Below are 20733 nucleotides of genomic sequence, written 5' to 3'. Positions count from 1 at the left end.
TAAGTGGACTATTAAAAAATTATGAGAAATTAGTTAGTTACGACTACCTCTCATGGAAATGGTCATAGATAAAGGACTTACTTAGCGTAGTTTAATCCCAAAAATGATATCTAATATAATGTAGTGTGAAAGCACCTCAACAGTTAAATACGAAAGAGTAAAGCGAGCTCTACTTGAATGGTTCATGAGCCACAATACTTGCTAAGGTTATGTAAATGGGGTAGCAAGCTAAGTGGACTTGATTATGGGGAAAGTTGTACAATTAAGTGCACTTGAGCCACAGGTGGTCTGGGATGAGTGACCTCCCGGGGAGTCCTGGTTATTGGGTGAAAGCCCCAGAAGTGATGATTGACACTATGTGATTCATTTCACTAGTTTCAATCTCACTTATTCACACCTGTGAGAATCACTCGATGCAATGAGTGCTAGACAAAAAATATATCTATATTTGTAGGGAAAAATGAACAGCTATTGTGTTAGATTATTTTGGGAAAAGTCTATCTATTTGCATGTCTTTTATACACTATATTCTTGAAAAGGAATAAGTACTTATATGCATTAAAAATATTTAGGAAGCCTTGTTACTTTCTTAAGAAAGAGAATGTGTTCAAATGTTGTAAAAGTATAAAGGAGTCATGTTAGTTTCTTAAGAAATGACATGGGTTCATACACAAGAGAACCTTGCATATAAAAGATAGAGAAACCATGCTTTTTTTATTGAAAACAAGCATGTGTTATTTGCACAAAGAAATAGTGATTTTATTTGAAAAAACATACATATGCAAATGCATAGAAACAATAGTTAATTGCATAAGTTTTCTTGAAAGAGGGAAAATATTATCATATATAACAAAATAGTTGGACCCTTTTAAAATAGAAATATGTGTTACATACATTAAAGAAGGGATATTATGATAATTTATTGCATGCACAAACAATAGTCATTGTCTTATAGAGATATGTCCTTTTCACGGATAGAATAACTGTTGAGCTATATTACTTTAGAGCAATTATATGTAATTATTTTTATTAGTTTATTGAATATAAGAACACGTGATTATACACACATAAGTAACAGTTATATTTTTAAGATCTTGGAAAATAATACGTGTGAGATGCACAAAACAATCACCGTTGTGCTAATTTTTCTTAGAAGAATATGTGTTAATTTTCCACCATTTTGAAAAGTTAAAAGTGTGTTTGCATGGATAAAAGAGTGGCTTCTTTGCACATGGTCCCTTGTGGATTAATAGGTATAGTTAGCTTTCTTTTTGAAAGAATATAGATTTGCATGCGGGAAATGATAGCATGTTGTGTTAGCCTACAATGGAAAATATTCTTTTGGTAAAGAAGATTAATTTACATTTGCAAAAATCATAGTAATTTTTTGGATTATTTACTATATATATATATATATATCTATATATATATATATATATATATATATATATATATATATATATATATATATATGGGTAGTGGTAGTTTAATATTTTGGAAAAGGGGACATGTATTTATATGACTTACTGTATTAGTTTTCTAGAAAATAAAACATGTTTTTTCATGCCCTATTGTGCTATATTTCCTCGAAAAGGAAACATGTATTTGTATTCTCTATTGTGTTAAGCTTTCTTTTGAGAAGATTCTTTTGGAAATAAAATGCACTTGCATGCATAGGAACAACATTCGTTGTGTTAGATATTTGCATGCACCAAAAGTAATAACTGAAGGGTTAGTTATTTTAATAAATTTTATGTAATCGCATGCACGTAGCGCATAACCAATGTGCAAGTTTCCTTTAAAGGAATGTCTAGATAGTTGTAGTGATTTGTCTTGGAGTAATGTGTTCTTGTGCAAGCGGAATAATAGTTAATGTGGTATTTACTTATAGACATGCTTGGATAGTTATATGTTTCTAATTAATGCTTGTGTAGTGTTGTTAAAGGAAGCCTGTCATGATATTTTATTTACATTTCCTGAATGCACATGAATAGGTGATGATGCATCACTAATATAGATTTATGATTGGTTTGATTAATACTTGATCTAATCATGATATCAAAGGTTGTTGATAGTAGCATTTACAGGATAGTGTTGCGACTATGAAAATATGGAGTATGTTTACCATTATGGCAAGCATTAAGTTAGTTGTCTATGAATATTAAAGGAATGTGAGCTACAAGATAATCTACTAATGGAAAGAATCATACCCTAAAGACATAATTCTCAAGGGTTTGTGGTTAAATGATGTCATGATGATTGTAATAGCTTATAGTTAAGTATGTTATTTTTGAGATGATATTATTTGTAGTATTTTATGACAATGGTTAAGGGATGGACTCCCTTATAACAATTGAGTCAGGGGTGAACACTGTCATGAGAGTTTAATAATAAAGTTAATTGTCTGTTGGTTTTCACCCTACGGGGTTTCTAGGGTATATCAATGTCTAATGATGCGGTTGTCTATTGTACGATTTTTATGACATTGATTCCTTGCAAGATGTGATGTTTATATTATCAATTGACTGAGTTAAAAGAATCATGGAATTGGTTCAAGGTTACATTAGGAATATTAAGTTAATATGTTACAATAATGGTAGTTAATGGTTGTGTAACTTACTATTCCTTGCTAAAGATTACTCTATTTATTTTGATGCTTTTTCTAATGGTCATTGAAGGAATATTGAAAGTAATTTAGAAAGTTACACATTGGGAAATGCTATAAATTCTAACTCCATACATTTTCATATGAGATTATTGGGCGATGTTACATTGGTAATCAAATTAATAGGGTTTTTGGGAAGATATTTATATCATGAGGATGATAATATCTCAATAAATTAGCCTGATAATCCAAAGTATTCATGATAACCATGCCATTACCTTTGTCATATTTTAACACCAAAATGTCAAAGTTATTACTAATATCACAAATGACATGAAATTCCTCAATGCAAAGGTTAAGACAAGGAGGTTTTGCATGCCTAAGAATCCTACCACACTCTTGATGGATCTATTCCGCTTCTTGAGAAGGAAGGTTATGCACGTTGGATTCAATGGCACACACGATACCTTCGAAAGAAATTCTCTTAGGAGTGAGGGTGAAATTAAAACCTTTTCCTAAAAGCATAAGGGTCGTGGGAGGTAATACAAAAGATGAAATATTTACCACTATGGAATCAAGGTTAAAGGTGAATGGAGGGGAAGGAGAAGAAGAAGGAAGTGATGGGGGAGGCACTTCCGATGAGGGGTGGGGACAGATTAAAGAGTTAGGAATAGGGTTAGAGCGAGAAGGATAGTGATTAGGGTGAGGGGAGGAAGGAGAACCATTGGGTTATAAAATTACTTTCTCATGCAAGAATTCTTATTTAGTCCAAATAGGTAAATTAGTTAAATTTAGCTTGAAAGAACACATAGTCAATACGAATCATAATCAATTTAAAAAATATTTTCTCATTGAATACTCATAAATATAAGAATCTTATATGCTTTGACCAAGAAAAAAACATTTCTCTTTCTCCATTTTATTCCACCTGAATCATTTACAAAGCCCTAGAAATAAAAAAATCACCGAAACAAATTTAACTGTGAAGATGGCTACAAATTAAGCAATTCTTGGAAACTACTCATCCAACTCTTTAATCATTAAACCACATCCCCCACCCATTTTTCATATATAACCTATCTTAATTTATTCAACATTTTTTCCTAATTTAATTTAATATTATATAATTTCATTCTCCCCTTACACCTTTTCCTTATTCCATTTCTATTTTATTTAACTCAAATATATTTGTTAACCTATTCTTTTTATTCTCTTTATCTTCCTATTAATTCTTTATTAGTTTATTCAAAAAATTCATCAGTATTCATCTTTATTAATTCTATTCATCTTTTCTCATCTTACTTATTCTTTCATTAATTATTTCTTAACAATTTATTAATTAATTTTATCTACAATTTATTATTTTTATCCCATATTTCTTAGTCTTTAGATTTGACCTCTAACTCTAATTATTTATTAATTATTTTGATGTAAGTTTGATATTTTAATGATTAATTATTACCCATTACTAGTTTTAGTTTAACATTTAGCCTCTATCATCTATGTATCTATTTATTTATTTATTTACATTTAATATCTTAAATTTTTTAATTATTTATTAATCTTTTGGTTTTTCCTTTCATCTTTTCCTATTAGTTATTTGAATTTAAAATTTTACCTTCTGCTTCCATTTTCATATCTATAAAACCTCCATTTTCATATTTATAATCTTATAATTAGGCTTTACTCAGTATTTAAAAATAGGTAAAATGTGCACCATAAATGTTATATAGTCATCCCACTTACACCATAAAAATATCCAAAAACAAAAAAATAACATTATTAGTAAAAATCATAATACTACTAATTTTTTTTATAAAAATCCCCTAACATGTAAAACCCTTTTCATGATCATGATATTCATGGCATATGCATTTAATTCATGTCCATTTTTTTCACTATAGGCAGTCATCCGTGAAACTGATCAATCAAAGCCCAAGTGAAGAAAAAAGTGAAGAGGCCTAGAAGATCGGATTGAGGGTGGAAGAAAGAACCCATATAATGATGCCCCTAGCAAGCTCCTCCTATTCAGGCTGCTATACTCCACAAGGCTGAAATTATTTTTATTTAAATATGTTTGTGGAAATGTGGCGTACAAGAGCTTATTATGGATAGCATAGCATTTATTTATCTTTGTAACTAAGTTTTCCATTCAGTTTTTTTGCAGTTTTAAGGACAATTAAGTTTTGTATTCATAATTATAAAGTTTCAAGCATGATTCATCATTATATTTAATAAGAAAAATATTATGTTATGTGGGAGTGAGTGGGTGGATTTATTTATTGTATTGTTCATGGTTCTAGGCATAATGGTTTTACCCATAATATTTTGTAGATATGGTAAAAAGAACTATAATTATGTTTTAATATAGGGTCAATGGATTATGCTTTATGAATGCTTCAGAATGTATATAATATATTGTAACATTGAAAAGAATATAATGAAAAAACGATCTTGTTTTCCTGATTTTAGTTCCAAGAGAAAATTTTTGTGTATATTTTTATGTTTTTGTCATGATGCATATTTTTCTATTTTTAAAAATTATTTGGTAAATAATTTATGTACAAAATTAAAACCTATATTTATGACGTAATCTTTTCATGGTTGTCAATATTAATAACTTAGTTTTTATCTTTAAATTAAAACATGTGAAAATATCTTTAATTACTATATTGATATTTAATTATAAACATTAAATTTTTTATTCATATATATATATATATATATATATATATGGATAGATGAATACAAGTTAAAAATGACGTTAAAATGTGTTAATAGTAATGTTTATTTTAAATGAAAATAATTTTTCTAACTTCAAGGAATGATAAAAATGTATGTAAAATTAATTTAAATATAATGTAATACGATAAAATATTTAAAAAATTATATATATCTATATCTATCTATCTATCTATCTATCTATATATATCTATATATATATATATATATCTATATATATATATATATATATATATATATATAAAGTAAGTTTGTGAGACTATAAAATGACTAGTTTCCAGATTAGTTTATAATGGTAATTTATATATGTCAAAAAAAAGAGAAACTGATGGGGCCAGCCCACGTGGTCCCACGCTTAACTTAACCTACGTGGATTCACACTAACTTTTGGTTGATTAATGGTTGATTGTAAATGATTTTTGCGGTGGTTGCTTCATATTCAATGTCTGTGTACCCGACTCGGTCCCTCTTTGTGACACCTGCCCTGTCTCGGGGTTGACAAACCCTAATCCCTTAACACATGTTTATTCCGCCACTTCGCGCCTGTGTGGCCATTTTACACTTTGCTGTTGTTATTGGTCTCGGCTCCGCCTCTGGTTACTTCGCCTGTGGAGGAATCCTGTTGGATTCCTGCTGGTTTCTTATGGTGTAACAATGCTATTTCACTCCGTCAATTCGTTGCCGTGGCTATTGATGTATTTGCTTCAGGGTTTCTTGGTAAGTTATGGTTGTTCTCTGTGCATTCAACTGGTTCTTTCGACTGTGTGAGCGATTTTTGGTTCTGTGCTGGCTCAAGCTGTTTGTTATGGTCGTTTTGTTAACCCTGTGGTGAATGCTGGTGATGAATGGCTACGGTTTCTGCTCAGCTGTCGAATACTCTGTTGGAATGCTTCCCAACTCGGTTTCTCTCCGGCGCTCGGCTGTATAGAACAGGTAAGGACTTGTTTCGTGCTTTATGTCTTCTCCCATAGTTTATGCTGGAACTAACATTCCGCAGTTCCTTTGTTTTCAGGGTTAGTGCTTGTCTCTGTTGGCCTGGGTCTCGGCTCCCTCCAGGTAAGGCTTCTCTGTCACTCTTATGCACAGTTTTTATTGTTCACTTGTGGTTTCGTGGTAAAACCCTCTCGTACAGGGTTGTTTCCAGTCTTTAAAACCCTGACCCTTCGCTTTGTCTGGTGTTGGCAGGTGTGGCCGGTTCCCGTGGTTTCACAAGGGTTACAATCACGCCTTTCTTCGGGTAGCTCTGTCTCTGCTTTACTTCCTCGCAATGGCTCTTGGTTACATTTACTTGTTTGTTGTTTGTTCACTGTATCTTTGTCGCGTCTGTATGTATGTCGGGTTATCTCCAACCCGTGACCGTGGCTTGGGGTTTACTATGAGCCCCTGTTGGCTCGGTTCATCGAACCCTCGTTGCACAGTTGGATAGATATTGTTTTATACAGGCATACAATGTAATAATTTTGTGGCATATGAACTCAATTTGTAAATGGTTTGGTTGCTTACCGGTTTCGACCGTAGTCTGTTTTCGTTCCACTGTGTTGGGTGTGCCTTTCGTCTGGTGCTCCCTCTTGTCTTAGCTAGTCAACGGACTCTTGGAATTGTAATAACTCTGTTGTTTTGGTTTACCTGAAATGAATGGAAATTACAGTGGTATGCATATACATTGTATTACAGAGGACTTGAATCATATAGCGGTATATTTAATTTGTGCACAGTATTTTGATGAAGGAAAAAATATATATTGCTCTTATTCACTTTTCATATTCTGCTGCTGAACTGAACCCCTCTGGGTTGTTTTGTTTTCCCTTTTGTACAATAGGTTCTGCAATTAGATAACTGCTTGGTAGTTACTACATTACAGTTGCTTGCAGTTAACAGTAACCTACGTGACTTGGCTGTTGGTTAGTTTATCTGTTTTCTCTGTTCCACAAGGGGTGACTGTTTACATAGATTATGGACACTTAACTAACTCCTAACAATTCTAATTTAGGACCTGTTACTACAGTCCTTTAACAACTCTAGTTAAGACTTGTAACTACAATTAAAACAGAACAGAATAACTGGAAATTTAAGCTAATAGAACCAAGTGTTGTAGTTGACCTTGAGAGAACAAAATAAAATAAACAAAAAACATAAGCAAATTTGACAGACTTGTTGTCCAGTTGTCGAAATGTTCATCCTTCCCAATCTTCCTCAGAAACTTTCTCTGTCCCTTCTCGGTCTGCGCCCTGTCGACCAGATGCTCCTGCATCAGGCTGCCGGGGTAAAAGAGAGTTCTCATGGCTCCGTTCCATGAGTTCCTCCACCGAGTAGCCCGCCTTTCGAATCTGTATCTCGTCGAGCCAGGAGCTGTCCTCCATTGGACGGTCCTTCCACTTAACGAGATAACGCAGATACTCCTTTCTGCATGTCTTCTTGGCCACCTGTGTGCTGATGATTCCTTCTATTTCATGGGTCTTGACCGACGGTAACTGTTTTTTCCAAAGACTGTCCTCGAACTGGGTGTCCCATTGTGGCTGTACCATTCTTTCATTCTCTGCCTGGGCATGATATGGAAACAGGTCTGCCACGTTGAATATGGGTGATATACCTATATCAGGTGGCAGCTGTATTTCATACGCATTTGCTGAGAATTTGCGCAGAATTTTGCATGGGCCGATTTTTTTGAATTTCAGTTTGTTATACGTACCCTTAGGAAACCGTTCCCGGCGCAAATGTGCAAGGACTTCGTCCCCAATCTCAAAATTTACCTCTCGCCGCCTTGTGTCTGCATGTTGCTTATATTTCTGCGTGCTGTCCTGTAATCTTGACTTGACTTTTTCATGCAGCTCACTCATCGCTTCTGCAAAATCTTCTCCGTCTGCACTTCTCCTTTCTAGCTGTCCCAAATCTCGTAATTCATGTACTCCTCGCGGATGCATACCATACAAGATTTGAAATGGGCTAAGACCGGTGCTCCTATTAGGCGAATCGTTATAAGCGAATTCTGCCTGGGCAAGAGCTCGATCCCACAATCGCGAGTTTTCTCCCATCAAGCTCCATAACAAGTTGCCCAAACTCCTGTTCACCACCTTTGTTTGTCCGTCAGTCTGCGGATGATACGCAGAACTGAAATTTAATTGTGTGCCCAGCTTTTTCCACAGGGTGCACCAAAAATGTCCTGTAAATTTCACATCCCTGTCTGAAACTATAGTTTTTGGTAAGCCATGTAATCGAACCACTTCCGTAAAGAAAAGATGTGCTACGTTCGTGGCGTCGCTTGTCTTCCGGCAAGGAATGAAATGAGCCATCTTTGAGAACCTATCCACCACCACCATCACTGAATCATACCCCCGCTGTGTTCTAGGCAATCCTAGGACAAAGTCAATGTTGACTGAATCCCATGGCCTGCTTGGAACAGGTAGGGTGTGTATAGCCCCGTGTTCTGGCTGTGTCCTTTCGCCAGTTGGCAGATTTTACACCTGGTTACATACCTCTGTACATCCCAGCTCATCCTTGGCCAGTAATAAAAATGCCCAACCTGTTCCAATGTCTTATCGATGCAAAAATGTCCCGCTAGTCCGCCACTGTGTTTCTCCCTCACCATATTTTCCCTCATCGAACAATCTGGAACACATAGCTGTCCTCCTCGAAACAATAATCCTTCCTGTAAATTGAAATCTAGCCATGGGCTTGTATTCCTCAATACGGGATTCTGGCATGCTTCAAAAGCTTCTTTGAAATCCGCGTCCATCTGGTACAAGTCTTTCAAATACTCAAATCCCATCACCTGTATGCCACTTTCTTGTAAGAGCAGGGCTCTTCTGCTTAAAGCATCCGCCACTTTGTTGGCTTGCCCACTGATGTGCTTCAACACAAAAGTGAAACTTTGCAGGTACTCCACCCACTTGGCATGTTTATGGTTCAGTTTGTGCTGCTGTGTTATATACTGTAACACAGAATTATCAGAGAACAAAATGAACTCACTCCCTAGTAAATAGTGCCTCCAATGCTTCAAGGCTTGAACCACTGCATAGAATTCTTTGTCATATGATGAGTATTTCTGCCGACTTTCATTTAGTTTCTCACTAAAGAACGCCACTGGTCTGTCCTCTTGACTGAGTACAGCGCCAATAGCTGTCCCACTTGCATCACACCGAACCTGAAAAGGTTTGCTGAAATCGGGCAGTCTCAAGATTGGCCTTTCTGTTATTTTACGCTTTAGAAGTTGGAAGCTGTTTTCTGTCGCCTTAGTCCAGCAAAAAGGTTGGCTGGCCTTTTTGATGGTCTCTAGCATGGGCGCGCAGATTTCACTAAAATTCCTGATGAACTTCCGATAAAAACTTGCTAAACCGTGAAAGCTACGTACCTCGAATAAACTCTTAGGTGACGGCCAACTCATGATCGCTTCAATCTTCTCCGGGTCCATCTTTAACTCATTCTCTGCCACTACAAATCCCAGATAAATCAACTCCTTCTGCAAGAAAGTGCATTTTTTTAAATTTATCAGCAGTTTGTTCTGCTGCAGCTTCTCGAATACCCTTCGAATATGCTGAAGGTGTTCTCTTTTTGTCCTGCTAAAAATTAAAATGTCATCCAGATAGACTATCACGAACTTTCCAATAAACTCCTTTAACATCTCGTTCATTAATCTCATAAAAGTACTTGGAGCGTTACTCAATCCAAATGGCATGACCAGCTATTCGTATAGTCCTTCGTTGGTCTTGAAGGCTGTCTTCCACTCATCTCCCTCTCTAATCCTGATCTGATGGTACCCACTTTTCAGATCTATCTTTGTAAAATATGCTGCCCCACTAAGACAGTCCATCATGTCATCCATTCTAGGCAAGGGAAACCTGTAACGAATGGTGATCTTGTTTATAGCCCGCGAATCTGTGCACATCCGCCACTCTCCACCTTTCTTGGGTGCAAGGACTGTAGGTACCGCACAGGGGCTTAAACTCTCTCTGATCAGTCCCTTATCTAACAATTCCTGCACTTGTCTTCGTACTTCTTCATTGTCCTTTGGACTCATTCTGTATGCTTCCTTGTTTGGCAAGCTTGCTCCTGGTACGAAATCAATATGGTGGCTGATGCTCCTCTTGGGAGGCAACTTATCAGGTAATTCATCAGCTGCAATAGCTGGAAATTCTTCTAACAGCTCTTGTACTTCTTTAGGCAATTCTGATTTCTCCAAGTTCAGTAATACTGGCTTCATCCTCCTCACCACTGCAAAATTAATCTCATTTTCTTCAATCTGCTTTATGAACTGTTTTCCTCCAAGTAATAGCGCCTTTGTTCCGCTTGATTCTGCTGAATCTTCCTCCTTGATGGGTACAAGTGTGTGTTTGACCCCATCCTTCGTAAACTTATAACAATTTGTTTTCCCATCGTGTGTCACCTTCCTGTCATACTGCCATGGTCTTCCGAGCAGTATGTGGCACACGTCCATTGGCATAATATCGCAGACCACTGTGTCGTGGTACTTGCCTATGTGAAAATCTACTTCACATTGTTCATCAACCAACAGTTGGTGGCCTTTCTGCAGCCACGACACCTTGTAAGGTGTGGGGTGTTTCCGCCGCTTCAACCCTAGTTTTTCCACCATCTCTGTGGCAACCAAGTTATCTGTACTCCCGCTGTCTATTATCACCTTATAGCACTTTCCATGCGATTTGCAGACTGTCCGGAATAGTGCCTTCCGCTGTGTTGTTTCATCCACTTCCTTGGTTGGCTTTATTAACACTTTGTTCAAAACCAAAGCTTCCCCTATCTCTGCCATATCTTCCACCTCCCGGGGTTGTGCTTCAGCTTCTTCAGGCTGTGCCATCAGCGTTCCCCTCTGACCGGCCTGTTCAACTTCTGGACACTCAAAGGCTCTGTGCCCCCATTTGTGGCACCTGTAGCACTGGACATTAGTCCCTCTTCCGCGGCCGTTCCCTCGTCCTCTCTGGTATGACCGACCTCCTCTGGTGCTATCTCCTTTTTCTGCTGTCCCTGAAGTTTTTGAACTGCTGCCTTCTTCGTTGTTCGCAGCACTCTTTCCTCTACCGTAGGATTGTCCCCGTCCTCTGCTATTTCCTCTCCCTCTTCTGCTGTTCTATTTTCTGTTAATCTTTTCCTCAGCCTTTACAGCGCTCTGAAAGGCTTCTTCAATATTCCGGGGAGAAAGAATACTGATTTCATCTAATATCTCCATCCTCAATCCATTTACGTACCTTGCTGTCTTTTCTGGGCTATCATCAGTATAACCAGCACGTAAATTTACTCTGTAAAATTCTTCTGTGTACTCCCTAACTGTCATTCCTCTTTGCTTTAAACTCTGCACTCGCCGATATAATTCCACCTGGTAATCTTTTGGCAAAAATCTGCCTTTCAATTTCGCTATCATCCTGGACCATTGTCGTATCGGCGACTTGTTCATCCTCTTTCTGTCCGCTTGGACACTGTCCCACCATAGTAGCGCGTGTCCCTTCAACTTAGTGGCAGCGAACTTAACCCTTTTATCCTCACTGACTTCTTCATTTTCAAAATATTTGTCAAGTTCGCTTATCCAGTCCAATAGGACTTCCGCGGACAGACTGCCATCATAATTTGAGATTTCTGTCTTTGGCTTGCTGCTGGCCAATAAAACCTGTCGCAGCAACCTCAATTCTGGAGCTTCCTCATCAGACCCTTCTGCAGCAGTCATCACTTCCTCTTCACTGGTATCTCCCAGTTCTGGGTCTCTTCGTCTACCCGCTTCCACTGCTTCCAAGCGAGCTGTAAGAACTCTAATTTGTTCCCTCAATCCTTCATCTGCTCCTCTACGTGCACCTCTCCCACGTCCTCGTCTTGGCACTTGCCCTTCTGCCATCTTCTTCTATATATATATAAAAAAAACTGCTCTGATACCAATTGATGGGGCCAGCCCACGTGGTCCCACGCTTAACTTAACCTACGTGGATTCACACTAACTTTTGGTTGATTAATGGTTGATTGTAAATGATTTTTGCGGTGGTTGCTTGACATTCAATGTCTGTGTACCCGGCTCGGTCCCTCTTTGTGACACCTGCCCTGTCTCGGGGTTGACAAACCCTCATCCCTTAACACATGTTTATTCCGCCACTTCACGCCTGTGTGGCCATTTTACACTTTGCTGTTGTTATTGGTCTCGGCTCCGCCTCTGGTTACTTCGCCTGTGGAGGAATCCTGTTGGATTCCTGCTGGTTTCTTATGGTGTAACAATGCTATTTCACTCCGTCAATTCGTTGCCGTGGCTATTGATGTATTTGCTTCAGGGTTTCTTGGTAAGTTATGGTTGTTCTCTGTGCATTCAACTGGTTCTTTCGACTGTGTGAGCGATTTTTGGTTCTGTGCTGGCTCAAGCTGTTTGTTATGGTCGTTTTGTTAACCCTGTGGTGAATGCTGGTGATGAATGACTACGGTTTCTGCTCAGCTGTCGAATACTCTGTTGGAATGCTTCCCAACTCGGTTTCTCTCCGGCGCTCGGCTGTATAGAACAGGTAAGGACTTGTTTCGTGCTTTATGTCTTCTCCCACATTTTATGCTGGAACTAACGTTCCACAGCTCCTTTGTTTTCAGGGTTAGTGCTTGTCTCTGTTGGCTTGGGTCTCGGCTCCCTCCAGGTAAGGCTTCTCTGTCACTCTTATGCACAGTTTTTATTGTTCACTTGTGGTTTCGTGGTAAAACCCTCTCGTACAAGGTTGTTTCCCGTCTTCAAAACCTTGACCCTTCGCTTTGTCTGGTGTTGGCAGGTGTGGCCGGTTCCCGTGGTTTCACAAGGGTTACAATCACGCCTTTCTTCGGGTAGCTCTGTCTCTGCTTTACTTCCTCGCAATGGCTCTTGGTTACATTTACTTGTTTGCTGTTTGTTCACTGTATCTTTGTCGCGTCTGTATGTATGTCGGGTTATCTCCAACCCGTGACCGTGGCTTAGGGTTTACTGTGAGCCCCTGTTGGCTCGGTTCATCGAACCCTCGTTGCACAATTGGATAGATATTGTTTTATACAGGCATACAATGTAATAATTTTGTGGCATATGAACTCAATTTGTAAATGGTTTGGTTGCTTACCGGTTTCAACCGTAGTCTGTTTTCGTTCCACTGTGTTGGGTGTGCCTTTCGTCTGGTGCTCCCTCTTGTCTTAGCTAGTCAACGGACTCTTGGAATTGTAATAACTCTGTTGTTTTGATTTACCTAAAATGAATGGAAATTACAGTGGTATGCATATACATTGTATTACAGAGGACTTGAATCATATAGCGGTATATTTAATTTGTGCACAGTATTTTGATGAAGGAAAAAAATATATTGCTCTTATTCACTTTTCATATTCTGCTGCTGAACTGAACCCCTCTGGGTTGTTTTGTTTTCCCTTTTGTACAATAGGTTCTGCAGTTAGATAACTGCTTGGTAGTTACTACATTACAGTTGCTTGCAGTTAACAGTAACCTACGTGACTTGACTGTTGGTTAGTTTATCTGTTTTCTCTATTCCGCAAGGGGTGACTGTTTACATAGATTATGGACACTTAACTAACTCCTAACAATTCTAATTTAGGACCTGTTACTACAGTCCTTTAACAACTCTAGTTAAGACTTGTAACTACAATTAAAACAGAACAGAATAACTGGAAATTTAAGCTAATAGAACCAAGTGTTGTAGTTGACCTTGAGAGAACAAAATAAAATAAACAAAAAACATAAGCAAATTTGATAGACTTGCTGTCCAGTTGTTGAAATGTTCATCCTTCCCAATCTTCCTCAGAAACTTTCTTTGTCCCTTCTCGGTCTGCGCCCTGTCGACCAGATGCTCCTGCATCAGAAACACATGAAGAAGAATCATATATACATATATATAAAGGTTTGTGTGATTGTAAAAAGACAAAACTAATTTCATAATGGTGTTTTAACTATTCTTTATAAAATATAATGAATATGTAAAAGGAATTTGAGACACGCATCATGGAGAATGATAATGCCAAGTATTTAAAGAATATTAATGTGGAGTGATATTATATATTTAATAGGTAGTTATGTAATATAATTAAACAAAGGTAGAATAATCAAGATAATTACTTCTAATCATTGTTAGGTTTTGACTATAAAGAGAAGGTGTTTATCTATGTACTTGAAAGTTTTTAGGATATGAATATTAAGTTAATATTAAAATTTATTTTTTCATTCTAAATCACTTGGCAATAAAGGAAGACTTTTCATTGTTGTCACAATTCATTTTCTCCCTTTTTTGTTAGGCATTTGTAGCCATTGTCAGTAGTTTGGAAAAAGTAAAATGAGCATGAACATATCTCTCCTCGTATTTTGCATGACAATATCATTGCATACATTCAAATTATAGTTTTTAAAGAGAATCTAACACTTTTGAGACACTAACCCATAGAAGACACATCACTTCCAAAAGCATAAATACAATTCTTTTAGCAATAGAAATAGATCATTCAATAACAGAATTATCTACTTCATTAACATACTTTTGTGATCATCAATATTTCTATGAAGCTGGTAAATCCAAATCTCAATAGTTCCAATAATTCACTACTTATCTTGCATTGGGATACTAAAATGATGCTCCCTTAATTTACAAGTTTTTTTTTTTTTAATGGAAAACAGGTTGATTCATAAACCCAAGACTTTTCCTTTTATTTCATCCATTAATTGTGTCTACTAAGGTGGAACAAAATTACTTTAGTAACTTATCATTTTCAAGGATCAACTACCCAATTATCAGTGAGAATCATCATACCTTACATAATTATGCCTTCCTTTTTGTTGAACTTGATAATGGGGCCTTTTACCACAATCCTAACATCATAAGTAGTTGTGACACCTTCTACGTAGTTATTACAAGAATGTACACTATTTTCTATGCATAAAGCCTCTATGTAAATAATATTCAACTTTTATTATATCATAATTTAATCATATAGTAATACATTAAATCATTCAACAAGTTATAGGTGTGCCTCTCCATTGTTGGTTTTGAACGACTAACTGTAATTAGATTAAATTTTTATTTACTTCTTTCTCTCCACCATGAATTTGATTTGTTGCCTAATTCATCCCTTTCATTATCCTTTCAAAATAGAATTCCTAACGAAAACAAATTTGGGTAACCATCCCATGACATATCGTATCTATCCCACTTGACTCCCACTCTAGTAAGCTCCTCTTGCAATTCATCCTCCCCATATAGTAGAATATAGCATTATAATTTTCACAAGATGATTTCTCACATCATATCCGATCATGAATCTTATCATCCATGAAATCTTAAAGCCTTATTTTGTGAGATAAAAACTCGTCTCATGAACATAATTAATGTGGAAAATCTGGTTGATCCTGATCTTCACCTTAAATAAACAACTCACCACATCCCTTAGCCCATTTTTGGTATGACCTTTACCCACAACTACTATATTAAAAATTGAGTGGTCATGTAGATTGTGGAAAATGGTATTGAAAATAATTTTCTATTCATTACCCATGTTAAGGTATTAACTCTACTAATTACTCGTCATTCTTGCGCTTACCATCTTCAATTCTTATTCGTGTCATCAAAATGTCTCATCACCTTTGTTATCATTCTCTAGTATCATGAAAAAGTGGTGTAAGATGTCACTCGTCTTGAGTCTATAAACTTGTTGCTAGGTATTCCTTATGAGTCTGACAACTTTAAGAGAAGCAGTGGTTAAGGAAGAGTGTCAGAGTACATAAGTCCTCCTTTATTAAGTGTGATCACTCATTTGAGAAGTATTATGTCACTATTATGTAGGATTTGGTTAGATTTAGTTGGGTTGAAAAACGTTCTCCAATTAATTAGCTTCCTAAATAGGAGTATGGTTGAAATATCTTCTCAATTAGTTGATTGTGAAATCAAGGTAAATCACTAATGTATTTATACATGTAACATTATTTCATTAATAAATTAGTGTTTATGGATTTTCACTTTTACACAACTCAAACTTATAGCTCTAACAAATATTTATTTGATTTTAGACAAAATTTATAGAAAATGTACCAAATTATAGAATAGCGAGACCAATTGAATTGTTTTAACCATAATAATTTAATGTTTTGAATTCCTTTATATAATATATACATTTTGTAAACCATATATTTAATACATATAGTTGACATTAAAATAATGAAATATTTTATTTACGGATCACATTTTTTAGATATACATCAATATTATTTAATCTTTCATATTGAAATATATTTTATTTATGTCTAATATTGAATTTTTGTATTATTATTAATAATTTTTAGATGCCACATATTAATTTTATGTTAAGAATTGAATGAATTACATATATTCCACTTATTATCCTTGTCACTGAAGTAATTATTTTTTATAGTCTAAGGAGGTAATGTCTTCCTTGGAAAAATGTTATAGTGGATTAGTTTGTACTTTATATTTATGTAATTTTTTAGTTTTTTTGTTTAAATTTTCTTTTATAATTATGATGACCGATATAGATAATTGTTAGGTAAAATTATTTGACATTTAATTCTCTCTTATATATATATATATATATATATGTATATATATATATATATATATATATATATATATATGAAAAAGGGGAGGAAGGTGCAAGGAATTAGTGATTAAGGAGTTGGATGAGCAGACTCTAAGAATTTCTTGTTTTGTAATCATTTTTGTGGTTAAAACTATTCAGATGCCTTTAAATTTTGATGTTTTCATGAATGATTTTGGTGAAATAAAAATCCATATAAAGTCTTTCAATTTATATGAGTATTTAACAAAAACACATTTTTCAAATCAATTATGATTGGTATGAGCTATATGTTCTTTCAATTAAAATTTAACATTTATTTGTTTATTTATTTGATTTTTTAAGTCAAACAAAATAAAACAAAAGATTAAAAGTAATAAAATAAAAATTATTAATATTTTAATTAAAATTAACCAAATTTATGTTTACTTTTATTTTTAATTATAATTAATATTACTTTATAATTTAGAAGTTATATTTTATTATTTATTAAAAATAAATCAATTTAACATTAAAACATCTTCTCATAATAAATTATGAGGTACATGTCTTATTTCTCAACCCAATATATTTTTTATTTTTAAACTAAAAAAATGTAAATATTATATTTTTATATTAAAAATATATAAATATTATTATTATTTTTAATAAATTAAAATAACAGAACAAAATTTATCGATCTTAACTTTATTCCCATCTATAAGATTAATAATTATAATCATCACATCTCACTCCTTTCTTTTCACATTTATTAATTTTTAAATTAAAAAAGAATAAATGTTATTATTATTTTTAATAAATTAAAGTAACAAAACAAGATTTATCAAACTTAACTTTATTCCCATCTATAACATTAATAAATATGATAGTCACAGTCACATGTCACTCCCTCCTTTTCACTATCTATCAATTATAATAGTCACATTTAACGCTTCCCATTTAACTTTCTTGTGAATAAAAATAAATTATTTATTAATCCAATCATCTACACATTTTCATATATACCTTTGTTGTCGATAGGTAAAATTTAATTTTGAAAAATCAATTAATCGTCTAAACATTGTCATATATGCCTTTATGTTTAATGTTTTAATTCCCTTAGTAAACTAATAATAAGCTACTTTACTATATGGTATTTTAGAGATTCCTAACACTTCAATTCTAAAATATAAGTGTTTTAATAAACCTTATTTTGGAGTTACTTTAATAAATTATATTCAAATTTCAGATTTGAATTAAACTAATTGACCAACTAAGGTAACGAGAGCACGAGAAATGAGAAATTTGTGACTAGCACTTTCACAAATTTAAAATTTGTGTTTCTAAACATCTCCTCTTCATATAGAAATTTGGGGCACAATTTTTCTTGCAGAATGTATATATGTGTGGAATTTTTTTGCATCTTCACATTACCAATGACAAAGTGCTGTGATATATTTAATCGATCATTTGTTATATTTTTCGGAAGTTACAGGTATAAACAGTAATGATGGATGCAACAAACAGTGATGACAGATGGAATAATTCGATGCGGACGCATACTTCAAATGTGCGGATCATAGTGAACATGCAGATTGCAAAGAATCGTGTTTCACTCCTGCCACTGTTCACACTTTCAACTGCATTTCGATGTCTTGTTCCTTGGATTGGTATTTTCCTTTGTCCTCTTCGCTCTTTTCCTCGCATTTCTCCTTTCTCGGTTCCAACCGCTGCCCTCCATCCACTAGTTTTGCATCTTCAACACGTGGGCTCTTTTTGTTGCGATAAAAGCAGTATAAAACCATCTGAGCCAACCCCAACGGCACTCCAACAAAATTTGGTGCCTGCGCAAAATATGAAGTACACACACAGCAACAAACCACTTAGCCGTAGTTTCAAATTAACGGTTCTTACTGCGCGATATGGTTGGGTCATATAAAGTGATCACGTGAATTTCATCGTATAAAATGGTAACAACAATTTATTAATTATATTACCATGATGACAATATCTCTGCTGAGAGAGCCATACACCATCCACAGCACACTTCCCAGGAATGCGAACAACGAGAAATAGAAGCTCGGCATGAATTCCACGCTCTTCGTTCGGATTACCATTCTCTGAATAGTAATAAGCACAGTAAAAAGACATTTACAATAGCCACTGTCAGTACCAATAATCGATGCTGAAAGCTGCTGAGACTTCCGAGATTTTTTAATAATTATGAAAATTGAACAGAGCAATGTAAAGCTTACAATTACAGATAACGGTGAAGCGTAGAGAATAACAGTCGCTACCATTCCTGCAGTTCCTACAAGCACCTTCATATGCTTGTGGTCACTTACAGCACAAAATGAAGCTATCGCAATAGCCCCAAACAGCATCAACGCACAGGCGACCATCTCGGCCATTTTCTTCTGCAACAATTATAGAGAGAGACAGTAAGTGCATTCCCTCCAGATTGCATTAGTTTTACCCAGTCGTCTCTTCAGTTTCTAGTTATATCAGAGGTAATATACTGAAATTCCAATATTTTACCTTGGGTTTAGGTGGAGCAAATATAAGATAGATACAAACAAAGCAGCACTCGATAAGGAGGCCAATGCCATTGACAACCATAACTACAATGTTATCCCACCCGTTGCTGATCAGAGGGGACCCATAGAACGTATAGAGAAGACAATTAAAGAGCGCTATTGTGTATGGTAACCCCGAAAAGCTCTCTGTAGTTCTCTTTTCTATCACCCTCTTGAATGTTGTACTGTTCACCAATATCACAAAAAAATATCAAATTAGCCTTATACCCAGTATGGTGCTTTATTCCTAGTTGAATTTTAGAATCTTGCACACAATACTCACATTGGCGCGCCATACATGAGCAAAGCAAAAGCACTTCCTGTAATGTCCATGCCAAATCAGAGAAATCAGTGGACATGATTAACATTTTAGTTCATTAACAACTATCTAAAATGCAGAAAAAATAGGTTTGATATGATCTATAAAAAAAGAAATTCATATCTATGATTATAGAGGACTTAGGCACAGCTTAATATTAGGGATTTAGTGGCGCTGAGAGACCTAAAATTCCAACCCCCAAGCGTATGAAGTTGTTCATCATTTCTTCGTTCTCAACGCTGAGTTTTTTACTAGCGTCACTTGGACAACAAGAAAAAAACAATGCCTCTCAGCGGGGAGTTGGCGCAAGTCTTGTGCTTACAGCATTTGCAGTATGGGCATACAACTATGAGAGGGTGGGTGTATACTTATACCCCTTTCATCACTTGCAATTTACTTTGCTTTCTCTCTGTGTCTGCACTAATATTCTCTCACTTGCTGGACGCTGATGCAAAAAACGTCATGCAGCACGAGAAAGTAGGTTTTTAGCACATTAAACAAAGAGAAAAGTACATGTTATTCAAATGGTTTTTGGCTGATCGTACGTCTGCAAATGCATTTCATGCCTTCCTGGGAACTGCCTTCCTGGGAACTGTTGACAACCACACAATGTATATTCCTATCCCACAGGCATGCAGAGAATTAGTAATTTTTATTCAGAAGGTGTCACCATCTTTGCTTTTGTTAATGACCGCATATGCCCCGGGTCATCTTACTTTTTCCACATATATAAGAACGGTTCTCAGGGTATCTCTCTATTTCAATATTTCCTTATTTTGCCTCATAGGTACCTGGTATTCATTTCGGACTTTAAAAAGTGTGTCCACATGGTTTTGTCGGTTTAGTTGTAACTAAGAAGCATTCCATAAATTTTTATTCCCACACTTCGCCTACCTGTATATGCCAAATTGCCAATGAAACGCTCTTGGGCATCTCTTTTAAGTTTGAATCTTTCATCTGTGATTCCCTTCAGTATTAAAATATGTCGGAGG

The 20733-nt window shown here is 35.5% G+C and overlaps 1 protein-coding gene across 1 annotated transcript; it reads right to left on the bottom strand.

Annotated features, from left to right (window-relative positions):
• Window positions 1-18474: 18474 nt before the first annotated feature.
• On the bottom strand, window positions 18475-19964 carry LOC149260129 (bidirectional sugar transporter SWEET3b-like). Its single transcript, XM_089456789.1, has 6 exons — window positions 19925-19964; window positions 19706-19742; window positions 19385-19607; window positions 19102-19263; window positions 18844-18966; window positions 18475-18690 (listed from the first exon to the last, which is right to left on the bottom strand). The coding sequence occupies exons 1-6, from the start codon at window positions 19962-19964 to the stop codon at window positions 18475-18477; spliced, it is 801 nt and encodes a 266-aa protein (XP_089312915.1).
• Window positions 19965-20733: the final 769 nt, after the last annotated feature.

The sequence above is a fragment of the Pinus tabuliformis genome, chromosome 6, assembly GCF_031772625.1.
Source record: "Pinus tabuliformis cultivar Carrire ecotype Pingquan chromosome 6, CPIR1, whole genome shotgun sequence".
Lineage (NCBI taxonomy): Eukaryota > Viridiplantae > Streptophyta > Pinopsida > Pinales > Pinaceae > Pinus > Pinus tabuliformis.
The sequence above is the reverse complement of the archived record's forward strand: the minus strand, read 5'-3'. Positions and strand labels throughout refer to the sequence as shown.